The sequence below is a fragment of the Lepidochelys olivacea genome (assembly GCF_965140295.1).
Source record: "Lepidochelys olivacea isolate rLepOli2 genome assembly, chromosome: 15".
Taxonomy (NCBI): Eukaryota; Metazoa; Chordata; order Testudines; family Cheloniidae; genus Lepidochelys; species Lepidochelys olivacea.
Genome location: NC_140425.1, coordinates 19,447,062 through 19,466,271, shown reverse-complemented (window position 1 = coordinate 19,466,271; position 19,210 = coordinate 19,447,062). Strand labels below are relative to the sequence as shown.

General features: G+C 38.7%; 1 protein-coding gene across 3 annotated transcripts in view; it reads left to right on the top strand.

Moving 5' to 3' along the window:
• GOLGA3 (golgin A3) overlaps positions 1–19,210 on the top strand; it is a 38,330-nt gene that overhangs the window by 13,731 nt on the left and 5,389 nt on the right. For all 3 annotated transcript variants that reach the window (XM_084648881.1, XM_084648879.1, XM_084648880.1), the window contains exons 6-23: positions 111–222; positions 983–1,289; positions 2,077–2,279; positions 2,638–2,775; positions 4,050–4,211; positions 5,199–5,567; positions 7,098–7,175; positions 7,844–8,107; positions 8,870–8,964; positions 9,990–10,206; positions 11,726–11,869; positions 13,045–13,242; positions 14,506–14,622; positions 14,795–14,934; positions 16,249–16,381; positions 16,623–16,745; positions 17,614–17,778; positions 18,900–19,063. In XM_084648881.1, coding sequence (XP_084505007.1) covers positions 111–222; positions 983–1,289; positions 2,077–2,279; positions 2,638–2,775; positions 4,050–4,211; positions 5,199–5,567; positions 7,098–7,175; positions 7,844–8,107; positions 8,870–8,964; positions 9,990–10,206; positions 11,726–11,869; positions 13,045–13,242; positions 14,506–14,622; positions 14,795–14,934; positions 16,249–16,381; positions 16,623–16,745; positions 17,614–17,778; positions 18,900–19,063 — 3,129 coding nt within the window. The remainder of the gene's footprint in view (positions 1–110; positions 223–982; positions 1,290–2,076; positions 2,280–2,637; positions 2,776–4,049; positions 4,212–5,198; positions 5,568–7,097; positions 7,176–7,843; positions 8,108–8,869; positions 8,965–9,989; positions 10,207–11,725; positions 11,870–13,044; positions 13,243–14,505; positions 14,623–14,794; positions 14,935–16,248; positions 16,382–16,622; positions 16,746–17,613; positions 17,779–18,899; positions 19,064–19,210) is intronic.

The window sequence follows — 19,210 nt, the reverse complement described above, 5'->3', positions numbered from 1 at the left end:
GAGTTATTTAGTGGAGTTTGAACATCTTGTAATTTCAGCTTCACCTCTTTATAAATGGGTGATTTATAAAAAATCCTAACTCTTTAAATGCCTGTGGTTTCTGTCTCCAGTGTGTCTGTGGAAAGCTCTGTCACAGGAACTCATGATGAAATGTTGCAGGTCCTAAAAGAGAAGATGAGACTTGAAGGACAGCTCGAAGCACTGTCATTAGAAGCTAATCAGGTAGAAAATTAATCTGAATTTCTGTATTTAATCAACTACAGTCATACACTAATTCAAATTTTAAAGTAGATCCCACATTGTGTTTGCAGAGAGGTGGTTTTCATAAATGTTACATAAGATAGCTAAAAAGGCTGTTTGTTTAAAATAAAGCTTTTAAAATCTGAAATAATAATAATAATAAAAAAAACCCTATACTGAAGTGGTCCACAAAAGAGAGAATAGAGAAAAAGGAGTGTAAAGAAGTAGAAGTAAACGTTGAGCCAGTGGGGGCTCAACATATATTAAATATTTACCCTTAAAGTGGGTGGCAGTTTCAGACTTCTTTCTCATTCCATTTCTGTTTAAAAAAAAAAAAAAAAAAAGTTAAGGACAAGTGAGTGTCAAACAGTAGGGGACATCAGAGCAGAGGAATGATCACTTGCAAGCATAAGATGGGTATTTAAAACAAGACTGAGACTGTCAGTGTCTAGCAAGCTATCTTAAGTACCAAATACCTGTGTCCGTCTTTTTTTTAAGGATGCTGTCTATATTGTATGCACTTTTGTCTACATTTTTCCTGCATATTTGAGACATTTATTAAATACAGCGTGATTTTTTTTTCTTATTTTACATAGAAATGTTATCCAGCAGAGCAAAATATATATTTGGAGCGGCTGACTCTTTTAGACAGAATATTGATATCTCTACCTCTCTTGCTAATGCACTATATTTATTTATTAGTTTCTCCTAAAATTATTTTTTATTGTTTGGACTTGTTCAGGCACTTAAAGAGAAGACTGAGCTGCAAGCCCAAATTGCAGCTTTGAACATGAGGCTTCAGGATCAGATGGAGCACAGTCAGAGCAGCCAACAGAAGCAGGATTCGTTGAGCTCAGAAGTGGCTACCTTAAAGCAATCTTGCTGGGATCTGGAACGAGCTATGGCTGACCTGCAGAACACCTTGGAAGCCAAGAATGCTAGCTTGGCTTCCTCAAACAATGACCTGCAACTGGCAGAGGAACAGTACCAAAGACTCATGGGAAAAGTTGAAGATATGCAAAAAAATGTTCTCAGCAGGGATAACACAGGTGAGCTAATGTAAACTTGAATCTTGAAAATGTATCTTTTTTTTCTGTTCCACAAGCAATTTAATTAAATCTTACTTCTTGTGTGCACTATCAATTACTGATGTAACTACCTTGCAAACAAGAAAGTGATTAATTTGTGGTGTATCATGATGCTGCCTACAGGGTCTTACTAGATAGCATTTCCATTTTAAGACCAGGAAGAAACTGGTTTCCAGTTAGGCACGTTCGGCATTAAAAATGAGGGAATAGGGAGAAGTTATTAACTTGTATCTCATTGATATCAGATCCTTAGAGATTTGCATGATTATTTATTTTATTATTACTATTTCTTGTTTTGCGTTACAGGAGTTCCCAGAATGTGCTAGGCACTGACCAGATGCAAAGGAAGGCACAGTCAGAGTCTGCAGTCTAAAAACTGTTTGACAATTCATTAACAAGTTTTTTTTCAAAAAGAGAAATATATTTTGGTTAGCATCAAGTATCCTTTCCATTTCCCAGACATGTGCATACTCCCAAATGTTTTACTTATTTCCGCCCTTCTTTATGCTTCTAAGGAACTTCGAACATGCAAAGAAGTGACCTCAAAAGCTGTTTTCTCCTAATGACCCTAATTCTGTGGGTCCTGAAATTTCTTCTGGTTTGTGGGAATGGATGTTCTTTGTTATTTAGGCACACTTCCAATAAAAAGATGACTGTGGACATATGTTTAAGGTTCATTGCTACACTTAAAACCATCAAAAATTGGACATTGGAATAGCATAGTTTAATTTTTTTTTGCCTTTTTTAGTACACGGTCTGCGACAGCAAATGGCTTCCTTACAGAACCAGCTTCAGCAGGTGCAGTTAGAACGGACCACGTTGACCAATAGGCTAAAAGCGTCTCAAGCAGAGATCGCATCGCTGCAAAATGTGCGGCAGTGGTACCAGCAGCAATTGGCAGTGGCTCAGGAGGCACGTGTTAGACTACAGAGTGAGATGGCCAATATACAGGTAAGTGTGTGAACTTTCCACACCCGCACTGCTTTCTTTCTTACATTAGCTTTAGCCAGTGGATGAATTCTTTTCAGACTTTTAAGGAGGGCCCAGTCTCGTTTCTGTATTTATGTAAGGTGCATGATTAGCTCTGTCCCTTTTACCTGTCATCCTTAGGTGTTACTTCCTGTCTAACACTGAGGCATAAACTTAACCAATGCACTTTCTGAAAAGCTTATTAAACTTTCTCATGGATGTAGCTCTGTAAAGCCATTAGGTGACAGCTAAGGCTCAGGTAGACTGAGTCCTCTTCTCTGGAGCATTTTCATTGTCCACCCACGTTTTGAGTATTTGTATTGACTTTTCCTTCCTGCAGGCTGGGCAAATGACCCAAGCAGGTATGTTGGAGCACCTCAAACTAGAGAACGTGTCATTGTCCCATCAGCTAACAGAGACCCAGCACAGATCCATCAAAGAAAAGGAACGTATTGCAACACAGCTGCAAAATATTGAGGTAAGGTTGTAGGTGGCCTGTCTGAATTGTGTTCTGTTGTTCAAGTTTTATATTCCAGTTTAGTGATCACCATATTTTCAGATTCAGGAAGAAGGTATTTACACTGGTAGAAATGACTTCACTATGAGTACATTCAATTGGTGTATATCTTACATGATCAAAGAGCCTTTTCAAATTTACATCCCCAGAAGGCAAGTGTTGCTTCTCCAAATTTTAAAACCACATGAAGAATCTTGCTAGTTAAAAAGGAAACTGTCAGCCTCTGTAGGTCACAAACTTACCTACCATAAAGAGACCCTGTTGACAGGCTTAAATGTAGCCCCCTTTGATTAAAGTAAAATGGAGCATTACAGACTGGGACCTGGAGTCTGAGGCCCTAATTTTACAGTTGAGATTAGCCCAGCCATAAGATATGTTGGAAAACTTAATGAGCCACACTTTGGCCACCCTGTTGTAAACAATATACATGCGAGGGATGTGGCTCTGGATTATTTGCAGCAGATAAATTCTACTGAGACTTGAATCCTCATTCTTGCACTCTGATATTACTAAATATTGGGAAACCCAGTTAATATTGTGGCTGATCTAAAACACCTTACTCATTTTAGTGTTGGTTAATAGGTCAAGAATTTCATCCAAAAACAAAGGCTGGTGGCAAAGATTTGTATTTGTTATTGCAGATTAATAATTATTGTTATTTTAAATAGAGGGGTGGGGAACTTAACCGAAATTGGTCATATCCTTAAAGGGCTCTCTGTGAAAATCTCTCATGCCCCAGGCTTATCCTTCCTGTCCTCTAGCAGAAAAGATTAATAAAATTTTCAAAAATTCCTAGGTAATTTACACTCCTAAATCCTGTTTTCAGAAATGACTTCGGAACCTAACTCCGAATCTCACTGAGATTCAATGGGACTTAAATCACTGAAGTTCTTTTGAAAATTTTATGCTGGGACTGCAGAAATGTTTGGTCTTCCCTTCTGTAGTAGCTTATCAATTTTTAAAAAATGAAAAGCACTTAGCCAGAATTCAGTCTCTTATGAATGTGCAAGATGCACACTAGTCATTTCAATGGGTGTGTCCTAGAAGCCCAGTAATCTTCAAATATTGAGTGGATAACTTCACTGAGGGCCAGGAGTGTAATACAAAGAACTGAATAATGTTTTACTATTTTGTTCTCCAATATTTTTTCTGACTTTTTTTTTTAATCCATTTCATCTGATATTTTTACCATTTTCCTAATTCCTTTGTAAATACTTCCTGTTTTTTCTGTGCAGGCTGACATGTTAGATCAAGAAGCTGCATTTGTACAGATCCAGGAGGCTAAAACCTTGGTGGAAGAGGATCTGCAGAGAAGGCTGGAGGAGTTTGAGGATGAGCGAGAAGAACTGCAGAAAATGGCTGATTCTGCAGCAGCACTGGAACAAGAACTGGAACAGGTAGACTTGATTACTGGATAGTGTCCCAAGGACTTCCTGGAGAACACTTAAGCTGAAAGACTAATACATGGATTTTCAGTTAGCGATGTTTAAAGTGCTGAAAGATTACTCTAAAAATGGCATGGAAAGATAAGCATGTTGTGTGTGTCATTGAATTGCAGCTCAAACTTGCTCAGTTACTTGTAAAAAGAGTCCACTTCTACCCACCAGTCCTTCAAATTCTACCTGGGATCAGAAAGTTAAACCATTATATTTCTTTCTTGTGCATCCTTAACAATAATAAAGATTTGGCAATTCGGAGCAGAGTTAGCTATTCTTTTGATGTGTGAACTAGAATAGAATTGAGCTTCGTCTCTCGGTGATTGTAGTTCTGCAGTGCCAAAAGAATTAAATAATAGTAAAAGTTAGATGTTCTAGTGAATTCTGCAGATAATGGTTCTGCATACACACAGGGAGTGCATCTCTGTTGTTAGAAGTTGTCCTTTTAGATAGTCATTTTCCTGAGTGCAGCATCACTTTACACCAGTGTTTCGTAAAGGATTTCATTTGATGATGATGTGCAGGGGAATGGAATGAGGGTCTGGTGCGTGATAGAGCTCAATGTTATGACCAAAAAGGATGTCTAAGGGTAATGGTATTTTAAGCAGAAGCTAACGTGTTTATATGCACACTGAACACTTAATTTAAAATAAAAATTAAAAAGGTCATAAAGTAAAACATGTAGTCTTCTAGGATTGTCAGCCTGATCAATGTATGCTCTGTAGTTGCACAGAATGGCCTCAATATAATCAACACTGTGAATAGAGAGAATCAATGAAACATAAGATTGCCTTCTGCTTTCTTTACAGTTATTTTCTATTAGTCCCTCAGAGATACTAGGTTATTTTAATTTTTTTTTAAAAGTACATTCCTAAATAAAAGTGGATTTTGTAGTTTAAAATTCATCTGAGATGGATTAAATCTTTTAAAAACTATTTTTTTCTTCAGGTGAAATTGACTCTGCATCAGCGAGATCTGCATCTTGAATCTTTACAGCAGGAGCATCTAGCGCTCATGAAGCAGCTCACCATAACCCAAGAAACATTGCACACCAAAGAACAGTCCCTAAATGACCTACAGACTCAATATGATGAGCTGGTGGCCAGGTTAGAGGAATTCCAAGGTGATATTATTTCCAAGGATGACACGATCCAATATTTGCAGAATGAAAAGATTGTCCTAGAGGTAGCTCTGCAGGCAGCAAAAGCGAGCAAAGAAGAACTCGACGAAGGAGCAAAATGCTTAGGTGAAAGTACTGAGGCGGCATCAGAAATCTTGGCGCAATTGAGACAAGAAATAGCTATAAAGTCAAGCCAGGTAACGAATTTCTAAAATTATTCTTTTGCAAGTAACAGATGTAAGTGTTGACACAGGCTTGTGATAGAGCCAAATATATGACTGGAGCATTGCAGACCAATGGTGTTTAGTATCACGTGCACATAAACTTTAAGATCTAGAGAATGAAAATAAATCTAGCTGTTTTATGACTGTTCCCCAATAGTGAATATTGCTCATTTATTCTGTTTATATCAGTGGAATGTTCCTATTATTATTTTATATCTGTGTCTGTGCTTCTGGATTCATAAAGTTTGTGATGTGCAACTGAGTTATTCTTGCATCTTCAGGATTTAATAAACAATATTTGTTCTTTGCCAAGAAACACAGATTCATGTCTGATATCAATTTTCAAAATGAATAGATTTATATTATAACTTTTTGTATAAAGTACACTTTTTGGAAATAGTATTTTTAGTGCACTGTGTTCATGAGGCAATCTCAGCAAAGAAAATGTTCTTATGCATACAGTAAGGTTAGATTCTCTGTGGGCACTCCTTTTGGAAGAATTAATAGCTGTTTCCTAACTTAAAGCATACCAGATCTCATATTTGTCCATTAGTATATGCTGAAAGTGGTTCCCAGACTTGTTTTTTTCATGTACCAGTTTACCAGATAGGTTTGCTGTCTACTAAGGTACTGTTGTGTGTGTTCTAACCCACAACGGAACTTCAACTAAACAAAACTCGATTCTCATAAGTAAGTTTGGACCTACAGTTTGTGTAGAGCATCCCAAACTTGAGAGCAAGGTAGAGCATCTACTTTTCTAGTGGAGGCTTGCACTGGGACATGTTCAGCAAAGAACTAGATAAGTTCATGGAGGATAGGTCCATCAATGGCTATTAGCCAGCATGGACAGGGATGGTGTCCCTAGCATCTGTTTGCCAGAAGCTGGGAATGGGCAGCAGGGGATGGATCACTTGATGATTACCTGTTCAGTTCATTCCCTCTGAAGCACCTGGCACTGGGCACTTTCAGAAGACAGGATACTGGGCTAGATGGACCTTTGGTCTGACCCAGTATGGCCGTTCTTATGTTCTTATGGGACCCAGCAAAGATTTCACATTGAAGGTAGGGAGGAGGATTCTAGAGTATTGGTCACAGAAGTCCAAAGTACCTCTGCTGGTACATGCAGTATGAAAACATTTTTGTAGCTCTATAAATTATGAAGCACCTGCTATTTATTTTGATTTAACTTGAGCATGTAAACTTGAATCGGTGTCATCTAGATACACTATATAGAGCCTGATGTATCCTAAAACATGCATGCCCAGATAATGGGAGATGCTGCATCCTTGATGGTGGCTTCGGGAAGATTAACATTCTGAATCTGTCTCAACTATTTAGGTATAAAACAATTTATTATTTGCATTACGGTAGTTTCTGATGCTACAGTCAGGATCAGGGCCCTGGTTTGTCTAAGCACTATGCATATACATAACAAAAAGACAGTTCCTGCCCAGAGAATTTATAATCCAAGTAAGGCAACATGTCTGCATTTTTCTCTAATAGGTGGAAAATCTGCAACAAGAAAGTGCCAGCCTGAAGAAACAGACCCAAAAAGTAAAGGAGCAGTACCTACAACAAAAGGTGGGTATACATAGCCATTTCAATATTGTATTAAAAACGAGCAAAGATTGTGTGTTGCAGGGAAGGCATGTACTAATAGGTTAATGGCATCTTACTTCCTAATGACAATGGTATTATTTAACTTGCAGGTCATTTAGCAAATAGAAGGAATGTTGTGACACAATTTATTATAAATGTTTGTGTGTGAGGTATATTTCTGTAGGTTATACATTGATTTTTTTTTTTTAAACTGTAATTGACATAAAAGCAGACACTTAGGCCAAATCATGTTCCCATTAAAGTCTGGGAAGTTTTCCACATGGACTTCATTTGGCCTACAATATGTTAAGATTTCTCTAGTTAATTTGTACTAGGTGACCACTTTTTCAACAATATTCATTTTTATTCAAAAAAATTGGGTAACTTTTCAAGTATCTTAAATTTAATGCAACTGTATGAAATTCTGTTGGCATGGGGAATTTTAATTTAAAAGAAATAATTTTTCCTCCAAATCTTGTTTGGAATGATATAGAATATGATTCTAATTTTAAACTAAAGATGTACCAGGACTTCAGATGTCCCCTATAGTGGCACCGTTGAGTGGTACCATTTGCTTGCCTATTAGTCCAACAACTGTTTTAGAAATTGTGCCCTGGTGGATATCTCTCTGATTCTGATATGTGCACTAGGTAATGGTGGAAGCTTATCGAAGAGATGCAAGTTCAAAGGACCAGCTGATTAGTGAACTGAAATCTACAAAGAAGAGGCTGGACTCAGAAGTGAAAGAATTAAAACGGGAGCTACTGAAAATTCATGGCGAAAAGCAATCCATTGATGTTGAACGTTCAAGACTTCAGAAGGAAGTATCTCAGGTTCACCAGCAGATGGTGGAGTTAGAAAGCCATCTCCAATCAGTGCAAAAAGAACGGGATGACATGGAGATACAGCTACAGGTGAGGAGGAAATCTAGTGCAGCTATCTCAAGGATAACACACATTTGAGCTGCAGCTAATCCTATTAATTATTGAGGTGTTGCAGGTAGCAGTAACCTTTTAAACTAAGGTTATCAAATATGTATTGAAGGCAGTTGTATGTTACTTACTTTTGATGGTTAAACTGAATGATGATGTATTGCTATGTATTGGTACTGTATAAACACATATTGAAGTCAGTGGAGTTGTACTGATTTTATACCAGTAATAGAGTGAAGAATTAGCTGCAGGTATGGTATAGGAGTGCTGTGGAGGCAACATTCTTGGCTCCCAAAGTTGTCAAGAAGTGCAAGTGTCTTATTTTGCTCAACAACAATCTTTCACCTTAAGGACTTGTATTAGCATATGCCAAGGGGACTACTGCCCAGTCTGTAGATGTCAGGATGGTGACTCGAATTAAAATAGAATTAAAAAGGGATGGGAACGGAGACTGTTTTGTACATGGAAGGAAACATCCTTCCCCTCTCACCCCCAATCCTCGTATACAGAAAAGGAAATAGTTTTGAAAATTACCACATTACTTTGTTGTTGATTCATTAAACTAAACCTTACCATAAACTGGTTGCCAAATATATACAAAATATACAAAAATATACAAAAGTAGTCCTGTTTTTACCATTCTGATACACTCTGTGTGTGTGTGTATATAGCAAACTGGCATGAGGATTTCTTTTGTGCTTACCGTATTTTCTCCTTCCTCCCTCATCTTTTTTCCCCCTCAAGTCTTTGCAGATTGATAAAGAACAAATGACATCTCTTGCTGAGACGAATGAGGTACTAAAACTACAGGTAGAACAAATGCAAGAGGAAGCCAAAAAGTAAGTCAGCTTTTTACACAGCCAGAATAACAGTAGCACTCGCTATTCTTATTGTGCTTCTTGTCTTCAGTGTGCTGTACAAAAATTACTGTTTAGTTTTTTCCTCTACCCTTGTAGGACAGTGTGTTTCCATTTTACAGCTGGATAAACTACTTAACTTCTGTGCCTCAGTGTAGCCTGGGCACACAAGTTGTTGGTAGGACAGGAACTCGTGAGTTTCAGGTTCACAGACCACTCCTCTGACCATTCCTCTTTATTACCAAGCTTTGTGGAGTGTGGCATGAGGCCAAAGGCACCTGAAATTGTACCAATAGCAAACTGTTGCTCACCAAAAGTGGCTTTTTGCAATTGGTATATATCAAAACAGTTACTACACAGATGTTAACATTAATAAATCTTATTTTTTAACAATGCCACCTTTCATAAACACTAAATTGAACACCACAAATATTGTTACTGTGGCTGTAGATGTGATGGGAATGGGATGGAAGAAGACATGTAAATGGATGTTGGGAAGGAGAAGGGGAGCAGTAATATAGGCTCCACCACTGTAAAAGTACAGTGCAGACCTACACAAAAGTGAGTTTGACATACAAAGAGAGGCTGTCATGTTAGAAAGTAAACTCAGGAGTAGTTTTCCATTTCATTTATAGGCATCTCCAGCAATGCTGCCCAAGTCATGCACTCTCTTGTTGCTGATGCACAAGAACTGTGACGTCACCAAGGACTAACTATCAAATCAGAAAATGGCTTTCTGCAATTAATATACTAATTTTGTAGAGTAAACAACTTGGTATTGTCCCCTTAATATTTGAAAAACATGGTTTATGTGCTAAGCAAAAGCTTTAGTGGTTCTTTTATCAGTATATTTGATTTTGTGTAACTTTGGGAATCAATAGCTTCTTTGGGAATCAGCGTCCTGTTATGGTTGTTTGCTATGACCTCTCAATAGAGTTTTGTAAATCTAAAAGTTTAATTGTTCATTACAGTTTTCAGGCAGTTCTCTTCGTGCTTTCTCATTCTAGGGCCATCACCGAACAGAAACAAAAAATGAAGCGTCTGGGGTCAGATCTGACCAGTGCACAGAAAGAGATGAAGGCAAAACACAAAGCCTATGAGAATGCAGTTGGCATCCTTAGCCGCCGGCTGCAGGAAGCCCTCACCGCAAAGGAATCTTCTGAAGTGGAGCTGAGCAAACTAAAAGCACAAATTGCTGATGGAGGAAATAACCAGGCTTCCCATGTAGGATGATGTCCTGTAACTTTGTTAGTAGAGAGATAGGATTATCTTGCATTACTACTAAATACTTAAAGACATGGCCTTACCTATAGGTTCATTTATCATATAGAGAAAAATTTTGGTAATGAGATGATCATCTTTGGGCAGGATTGTATTTTACAGGGTTTTACCTTCTACTGAAAACACTGCAAGTTTTTCTGTGTATCTGTATACTTTATACCAACAACAAAGCTTCATTCCTGTAGCCAGCTGTGAAATCTCCTTTCAGGACTTAAAAAGTTAATAACTATGGTGCCTTTCAAACTAAAATAAACTAGAAGCTTGCCCTTTAACATGCATTTAAATCTGCAGTAAAGATTCTATATGCTACGTATCAGTCACTGGGGAATTCACTTCATGTGTGCCTTGATTTATTATTTTAAAGAAAACCACTTCTGCAGTAAAGTATTACTTAAATATTGTGAAGATACTGCCAGTTTCCAGACCTATAGACCATGTGCCAGTGTCTCAAACTGTGAATTTCCTTATCAAAAATAAGGAAAATGTTTTGGCAATCTCCAAATATATGAGTAAAATAAACAGCCAACCCCCAGTTATAGCTTCACTTCAGAAGGAATGTCAGCCGTAGCCCTGAATTCCTGTTAATGTTCCTGTTTAAGCACAGGTTTTCAGTATTTTCTTTTTATACTGAAATATAATGAAGCCTTTTTTACTTATTAACTAATAGTTTCTCCTTTGCCTGCACCAAACACTCTGTCCTCCTTCAAATCCCTCCTTAAATCCAACTATTTCCACATAGATTTCAGATGCTAAAGCTCTTTTTTTGAAGTTGTGTGAAGAATTCTGTTCTCTTATTGTATATATTATGTCTGTCAGTGAAAGAAGGCAAGCTTCTCAGGGCAGAGATGTGACTTTTTTATATGATTTCATACGCCGAATATTTTTGGTAAAAAAGTGACGCATCAAAGAGTGAGGGTCGGCTTATAAACAGGTCTACACCAAAATTTGATGATTTTTAAACTCTGTGAAGTCATTGAATTGAGTATCTAATACATGGTCGTTTTGTTTACCTGGAGCGTCTGCAGGCATGGAGCCCCTCAACTCCCTGTGGCTGCTGTTCGCCGTTCCCAGCCAGCGGCTTATCCTAAGGGGCCGGGAGCCAAAGTTTGCCGACCCCTGAAATATAGGGTTGGCTTATGAAAGGGTCATGCAGTTTTTACTATTTTTCCTATCCATCTTGGGGGATCGGCTTATAAACGAACGGGCTAATGAACGAGTATATACGGTATATTGCACCTATGATGCAATATAAATATATTCATTAAAAGAGTAATTTCCTTTTTAGCAAAATAATCTGTTAAATGTAGTAAGTTGTTTTTTCTGACCCAAAATATTGTCCAGTAAACATAATAAGCACTTTAAATCTATACCTATTGGAGGAATAGACTTGTTTAAAAAAAGAACAATTGCTTCTGCAAAACAAGTGTTTTACTAACTAGGCTTCTGATGTCTTTGTCTTTAGGAAAGGATTCACGCTCTGGAGACAGAGCTGCAGGCTGTTAGCCACAGTAAGATGATGTTGGAGAAAGAGCTGCATGAAGTAATTTCACTCACCAGCCAGGAGCTTGAGGAGTACCGGGAAAAAGTGATAGAACTTGAGGATGAGGTAATTGCCTGCGCTTTCCTTGCAGACAGGGAGGTTCAGTGTACAACCCAGGGGGCAAAAGAAGATTTGGGACTGAACTGTTCAAATCAAATGAAAGTATGTTATAATCTTACAAAGGGAAGATTGCGTCTGCCACAGCTAATTTTGCTGCAAGCTGCCAACTCCTCATGACTTTATTGGGCCCTTATCATTAATGCTATTATTTAGTCACGGGTATTTTTAGTAAAAGTCATGGACAGGTCACAGACAATAAACAAAAATTCACGGCCCCTGACCTGTCCTTGACTTATATTATAAATACTCCTAACTAAATCTTGGGTGGGGAGAGGGGTGCTGCTGGGGGGGCACCCCAGAGGCCATTGCTCGGGAACCACCCCGGAGTAGGGGGGGGGCACTGCTAATTGGTGTTGGGGCCAGCGGCAGCAGCTGCTCCGGCCGCCCCATAGACCACTGCTCAGGCAGGCCACAGGGCCAGCCGCACTGGCTGCTGCTCAGGCATTCCTGGGGCCAGCTGCCCCACCAGCAGCCAGTGCAGCTGGCCCCAGGGCCGCTCCAGCTGCAATCGGTGCGGCTGATTGCAGGGCCGCCCCCCAGCGACTGGCTGCAGAGCCACTCCAGCAGCGGCTGGTGTGGCTGTCCCTGGGGCCACTGAGCAGCTAGCCCCGGAGCCAGCTGCTTGGGCAGCCCTAGGGTCAGCCACGCTGGCTGCTACGGAGGTCGCGGAGCCACCACCTCCATGACAAACATGGACCCCCTACTTATAATACAGGGAAAAAAGCGTTGGGGTGAAAGAAAAGAAGCTCCTACATAAAAGAGACCAACTAAGCCTGGTCAAGAGATGCTGAGTACCCAGGACTCCCATTAATTCACTTTTGAAACTCTAAGGTGGCACTAGAAATATGCAGTACTGACTTCTCTACCATCAGTAGCACATCCCTTCTTTTCATCTCCTGTGGACAGTACTTGTGCCCTCTACTTCTAGCCAGCATTTTAATCTTGCAAAGAAAATCAGAATAAGAATCTGGTTGAACTAAATTTTAGAAGCATCCATTGTGAAAGTTGGAGAATTTTTCTAACATCTTATGCACAAAGCAATCATCATGTTTGATGAGTCTACCTCACAACTTCTTATGACAATAATATTGTGATTTTATTTATTTATTTTTTGGTTGCAGCTTCAGGAATCTAGAGGTTTCAGGAGGAAGATAAAACGTTTAGAAGAAATAAACAAGAAGTTGGCCCTCGAACTGGAACATGAACGAGGGAAGCTCACTGGTCTTGGTCAGTCTAACACTGCTTTGCGGGAGCACAACAACATCCTAGAAACAGCACTAGCAAAGAGAGAGGCAGACCTGGTACAGCTGAATCTCCAGGTATTCAAAGCATTTGACATTTTGATGTGACATTTTTAGAAGAGAAGGCTAACATTCTTCTGATTGCAGAAGGTACAGGGACTTGATTATGTCTGTAGATTTTCATTCAAAACACGTGTTTAAAGAAATGATGTGCTTTCTCCAGGTCCAGGTAGCTTACATTACAATAATAATATAGGTATGAGAGACGTGTCATAAAAAAAATTTCCACTGGGTTAAATTATGAACTTTCTCAATGAAAACATTAACAAAAATTTCCGAGAGTGAAAGCAACAAATTTAATACAGCTCTTGTTAACATATATCTTGTATCACATAAAGATCTGATATCACTGTTGATGCTCTTACTTATTTTAATATTTATGTCAATATAGCACCTTCCCCCCCATCTCCAATCTACATTCACCATTACTGAAATATAGCCATTTCAGGGGTGAGATGGCAGTGTGCAGTGAGAGTGAATAGCAGTAATGGGAGGGGAAGTTTTTGCCAAGGATTCTCAGGCAAACTCTTGCTCTTTCATAGGTGCCATGGGATCTTTAAAATGTGCAGAAAAGCAGAAAAGACCCACGAGCCTAATAAATTTCATGTTACTTCCTTTGGAAGGTTTTGTGGCATTTTTTGTTTCTGAAAAGCAGGTCCTGTTTGCACCCTACTGTATTGAATTCTGAAAGTTAAATAACTCTGCATTTGTAATTCACCACCACCTCCAACGGGGGAGTTGGGGCAGAGGTAGAGAGGAAGATACTCTTCCTCCATCTCTGTTGGAACTTAGAGAATTCTCATGTTTTCCTCATTCCCCAGTGCCCTTGAGATTCTATCATGACAACAGTTCTTCCACCCGAGGGAGTCCACTTAAAAGCATCATTAGACTCTCAAGGCCATGCAAGTTGTGCAAGGAGTGGCTCTGATCACCTCACTAGATAAGGCATGTTTCTACAGTGCACCCAGCTCAAGGTGCAGGTAGGGGGAGGAAGTTGACCCAAGGTGTGTGAATGAATGATTAAAATTATACCTAAAACCAGGGATGATATTTTATTCAAAGCCAGCCTTTTATAAACCCTAAACCTTCATTTTTTAAAAAACAGTTGACACTTCATGTCTTACACAAAACTACATGCAAATGAACAATAGCTCTCTGGTCAGACTAGGCACTACTGCCTTTTTTTCCCCTTCTTCCCCCACCCCTGTGCCCCAAAATTTCTGCACGTTGTGCACAGACCCTGTGTTCTGCCACTGAACCTCTGGTTTTGTGATACCATAGGTTCAAGCAGTCCTAAAGCATAAAGAGGAGGAGGATCAGCAAATGAAACAACTTATTCAAGCCTTACAGACTGCCTTAGAAAGAGAAAAGTCAAAAGTTAATAACCTGAAAGAGCAGGTAAGGGCTCAGATTCTGCTTTATTACTTCATAAGTGATTTAAATACAAAATATTGAATAAGTAGTAAATTCTGCTTTATGTGTGCGTGTCTCACCCGTGTATCATCTCTACCTTTTAATAATCCTATAATACTGGTCAGATGAAGAAAAGCTGTCTATTTTGCATCTGTAGGTTGCGGCAGCCAAAGTAGATGCGGCACATAACCGTCGTCATTATAGAGCTGCTGTTCTTGAGCTGAGTGAAATTAAGAAAGAGCTCCAAGCCAAAGAACTGCTTGTCCAAGCCCTTCAGGCTGAAGCGGACAAACTACAGTAAGTATACAATAACATATACTAAACACTAAGTTTCTTAGAACAAGGTGAATAAAATGGTTGCAATCTATTAAGAAATCTAAGAACAACTTACGTATTTGAATTTTTGGTTTTGGTCCTCTGGTCCGTGTGGAATTAGTCCTGTCTGAGTCTTATCACTTGCCACAAGTGTGCACTGCTTGCAAAAACACTTCTATTTTCTGTCTCATGATTCTTGTACTGTATCTGGGATACACTTTCTTCAGACCATCTCACCTGCACTTCTTACAGTTTTGATACAGATGAACCCTGCCTCATATACTAGATGAGGTTAACACTCTTCTCAATATCTTGACTCTGTTGCACTTCCCTTTTCCATATCCCTGAGACCTTAATTGCAGGATGACCTTGATAAGCAAATGAAGCTTCAGCTGACTATCTACTTTTATGGTATATACCAATTTGTTTTGTTATGTGGAAATTTGAACTGGCTGCTTGCTGCTGAACATACTGGTTATTCCATCATGTTCCAGTGTCTTCAGAATGCAGGATGTGAAAATTTGAAGTACAAGACCTCAATGAAGCTGCTTACAGGATTTTGAGCTTTTTGGAATGATGCTTTTTTTTTTTTTTTTTTAATGTCAAATAATTTAAGGCTTTGTCTAAACACACGTTGTACTTCTTTAACTATACCAGTATAGTTCCATCCACTGTGGATGGAATAGTTTATTCCAGTATGAGAAGGGTAATAAGCTATGCCAGTATAAGCACTTTTATACAGGTATAACTGTGACCACATTAAGAATTGTACCCGTATAACTATTTTGGTAAGAAATCACACCCCAGCTGAAATAGATATACCAGTACAAAAACTGTGGGTAGACCAGGCCTTATTCCTCCCTCCACCATAGAATTAACTTGTCATCTCACAGCCTCAGTCCTGCAGATAACACTGACATCAATGCCAGAATGGATCAATATGGGAACTGCTTCTTTTAAAATATCCTACTAACAGCTTTCCCTTCGTATGAAATATTATCAGCCATCAAGACATATGTCAAGAAGTATGTAGCTATATATCAATATATCTATCTTACTGAAATTCTGTCTTTTGGCTAAAATCCAGGGGTGAGCATATAGACAAAGCTTGTCAAAGAAATAGTTCACCAGATTTTGCTGCTAATTTTATAAATCCTAGACTATTTTGTGCCTCAAGCTGATGATCTATATCACGTACTGTTAAATATTTCATTTTATTAGCCATATCTGTTATATTATAAAGAGATAAAAATACAGATAATGGCAATTTGAGGTTTTCTGCCACTTCCGTTCTAGGGTTGAGGATGGGAAACATTCTCAAGAAGTATCACAGTTCCAGCAAGAGTTGGCAGAAGCCCGGTCTCAACTCCAGCTTCTACAGAAACAGCTGGATGAACAACTTAGCAAACAGCCTGTGGAAAACCAAGAGGTAAAAGCTTCTAGTTAATTCCTTACTCCCATACTGAATATGTCTTATTCAGGAGCATGAAACAGAAGGTTTAATTCACATCTCACCTGAACAATTTTTGCATGATTTTCTTTTAATCAGCAGTCTAAAAAGTGGGAGATGTTTACGGCAAATAAGTAACAATTAAAATACTCATCAAATTTATGATTGATTGCTCCTGTAATGAATTTTAAGGTGGTTTTTTTTTTTCCTCTCTCTGTAGGTTGAAGACCTCAAATGGGAGGTGGCACAGAAGGAGAGAGAAATCCAAACGCTGAAGCAGCAGTTGGACATGACTGAGCAACGCAGTCAAAAGGAGTTAGAAGGAATACAGCTAGTATTACAGGTACTTGAACTGGCCTGTATGACTCTGATAGACAGGTGTTTTCATTGAAGAGTAAATCTACAATTGGGGAGGAGATACTTAGAGGGATACTGTAAGGTTAAAAAGCAAAGTACTGTACCAGCGTTACATATAAAACTGTAGATGATTAAAACTGAGAGACTTTTTGAGATTTATCAGTTTCCATTTCATTATTGTGTTTGCTTTTTGTACTGAAACAAGCTTGGACAAGCAGCATAGGCTAGTCATGTGTTTCTAATTAGCTTCACTTTCTGGTTCTTCTGCATGAACACAATGCTGCTGTGCCCAGTTGGCAAATAACAGCAATGGAGTGAGATGGAGGGGTGGTAGTTACTATTGAAATTAAAGAAATGATGGAAACATTTCTTTTGGGTCTTGTCAAAACTTACTTTTTACAAAATCTAAATCTAAACTTCACTTCAAGAAACTTCAAGAAACCTTGCACTGGTGAATTATCAAACAAATGACTTGATAGGAATAGGTACTGTAGGACTTGTACATAATGGTTTAAATGATGCCAGTATCTGTCACTGCAAGAAGGAGCAAGAATATGTCGTTTAAATAGGTTGTCCTACAATACTCTTTCAGAAGGTAATACACTGAATTAAATGTTTCTGGCTTATATTAGTGGCATATCCCACACTGGCATCTGACTTCAGAATTTAGCAAGTAGTTGAAATATTTAAACTAGTAGAATATATAAAACTGCGAGAGTCATTCAGCTTGCAATTTAATGGTTTTTAGCAGTTAAAATATGAACACTGTACTAATAAGCTGGAATTTTCCACTTTAGATGGTTTCCCTCACACTGTTTTTAAGCTTCTTTAATGGTTAATTTTTCATTCTTCAGAATATCAAGACCGAGTTGGAAATGGTGCGGGAAGATCTGTCAATGACTCAGAAGGACAAGTTCATGCTTCAGGCTAAAGTGACTGAATTGAAGAACAGCATGAAGACACTGCTGCAGCAGAATCAGCAGCTGAAGACTGACCTGAAGCATGGCAAGATGAAGAAGGTATTTAAGTAGGAAAAATACTTTGATTATATCAGGGTTCTCATGAAGTTATGCTACAGAAAACTTTGTTCCCAATTAATTTTAAAATAATGTCAGAATTACACGTGGGGATCTGTGGTTTTCTTATTTTATAAACAGTATTCCTGGGGGATTTGCTGGTTTGTAAACAGGGAGTTCACTTATCTTTCAACAGAATATCTTTCTTTCTGTGTATTGAAGCATCATATTGCATTCACATGTTGATTCAGTGCAACAAACCAAAAAAGGAGAGAGAGAAATAATAAACGGTGGGCAAATCTTCACTCCTTTAGATAAGCCCTTAAAAGGGCACCTGCTTATGCAGTCTGTCCAAGTCCTTTCTGGTCTCTTTCACTCATATTTTCAACAGTTAATGGCTTCTTCACTAGTTCTCATATTTAGTACTTATAAAGAAAGGTACTCTAGCAGTGAGTCTCTCTCTTTTTTTCTTCTGCTGACTACTTAGTAAGAGAATCTTTCATGGACCAACTCCCCTTTCCATCTCCCAGTACTTGATTATCAAAATATTTCACCTTGAGAACAGCAGGAAGGGTTCTGCAGGTCACTGGTGATCCACTGATTACAGTTTGAGAATCAGTGCCCTTCAGTGTAACCCAAAATGTCCAAAAGGATTTCCTTGACCTATGCCAGTATTTTGTCTGAACTGGCCTCTTGAGTAACATTCTCCCCCCCCCCAACCCCCCCGTATAGTTAAACTTACCACAGAGGACCAGGGCAATTAATTGAATGTCATACTGTCTCAGTTGCCTATTCATCGGTCCCTTAATAGTATGAGATCTTGACTAGAGACTATCCCTCTTATCTAGTATATAGAACTGAAGAACCTTTGACTCCACCTCACCTACCTGTCTAGAATATATTTGTTTACTCACAAGTATGACTGACAAACTAGACTGATTCAGTCTGTTATGTAGCTGAGTCTACTCTGTGAGTAATCTTCTATTATCCTCTGAACTCTGACCATTATGCAAGTATGTGGATATGGAGCAGGATTTAACACTGTTCCTATGTGGTAAGAGTGATGTCAGGGAACATGTTTTATTCCGTTTCTGTTTGGGTTTTTTTGTTTTTCCTTTAAACAGAAGAAGGAACTGAAGGGAGAGACTAATTCTTCAAATCCTGTGACTCCAGTGAAGATTCCTGACTGTCCAGTACCTGCCGCACTGCTAGAAGAGCTCTTGAAACCACCAACAGCTGTGAGCAAGGAGCCTTTGAAAAACCTGAACAGCTGTCTCCGCCAACTAAAGTATGACATTTTTTTTTTAAACCACATGTTATTTAATATTAAAAATATTCTTAAAAGTCTGCCACTAGTCTGTATCTGGAAGGTGACCCTTGCGTTAGTTTTCTCTTTGATGTGCTGCCTGGATTCCTGTCTGCTATAGAATGTTTG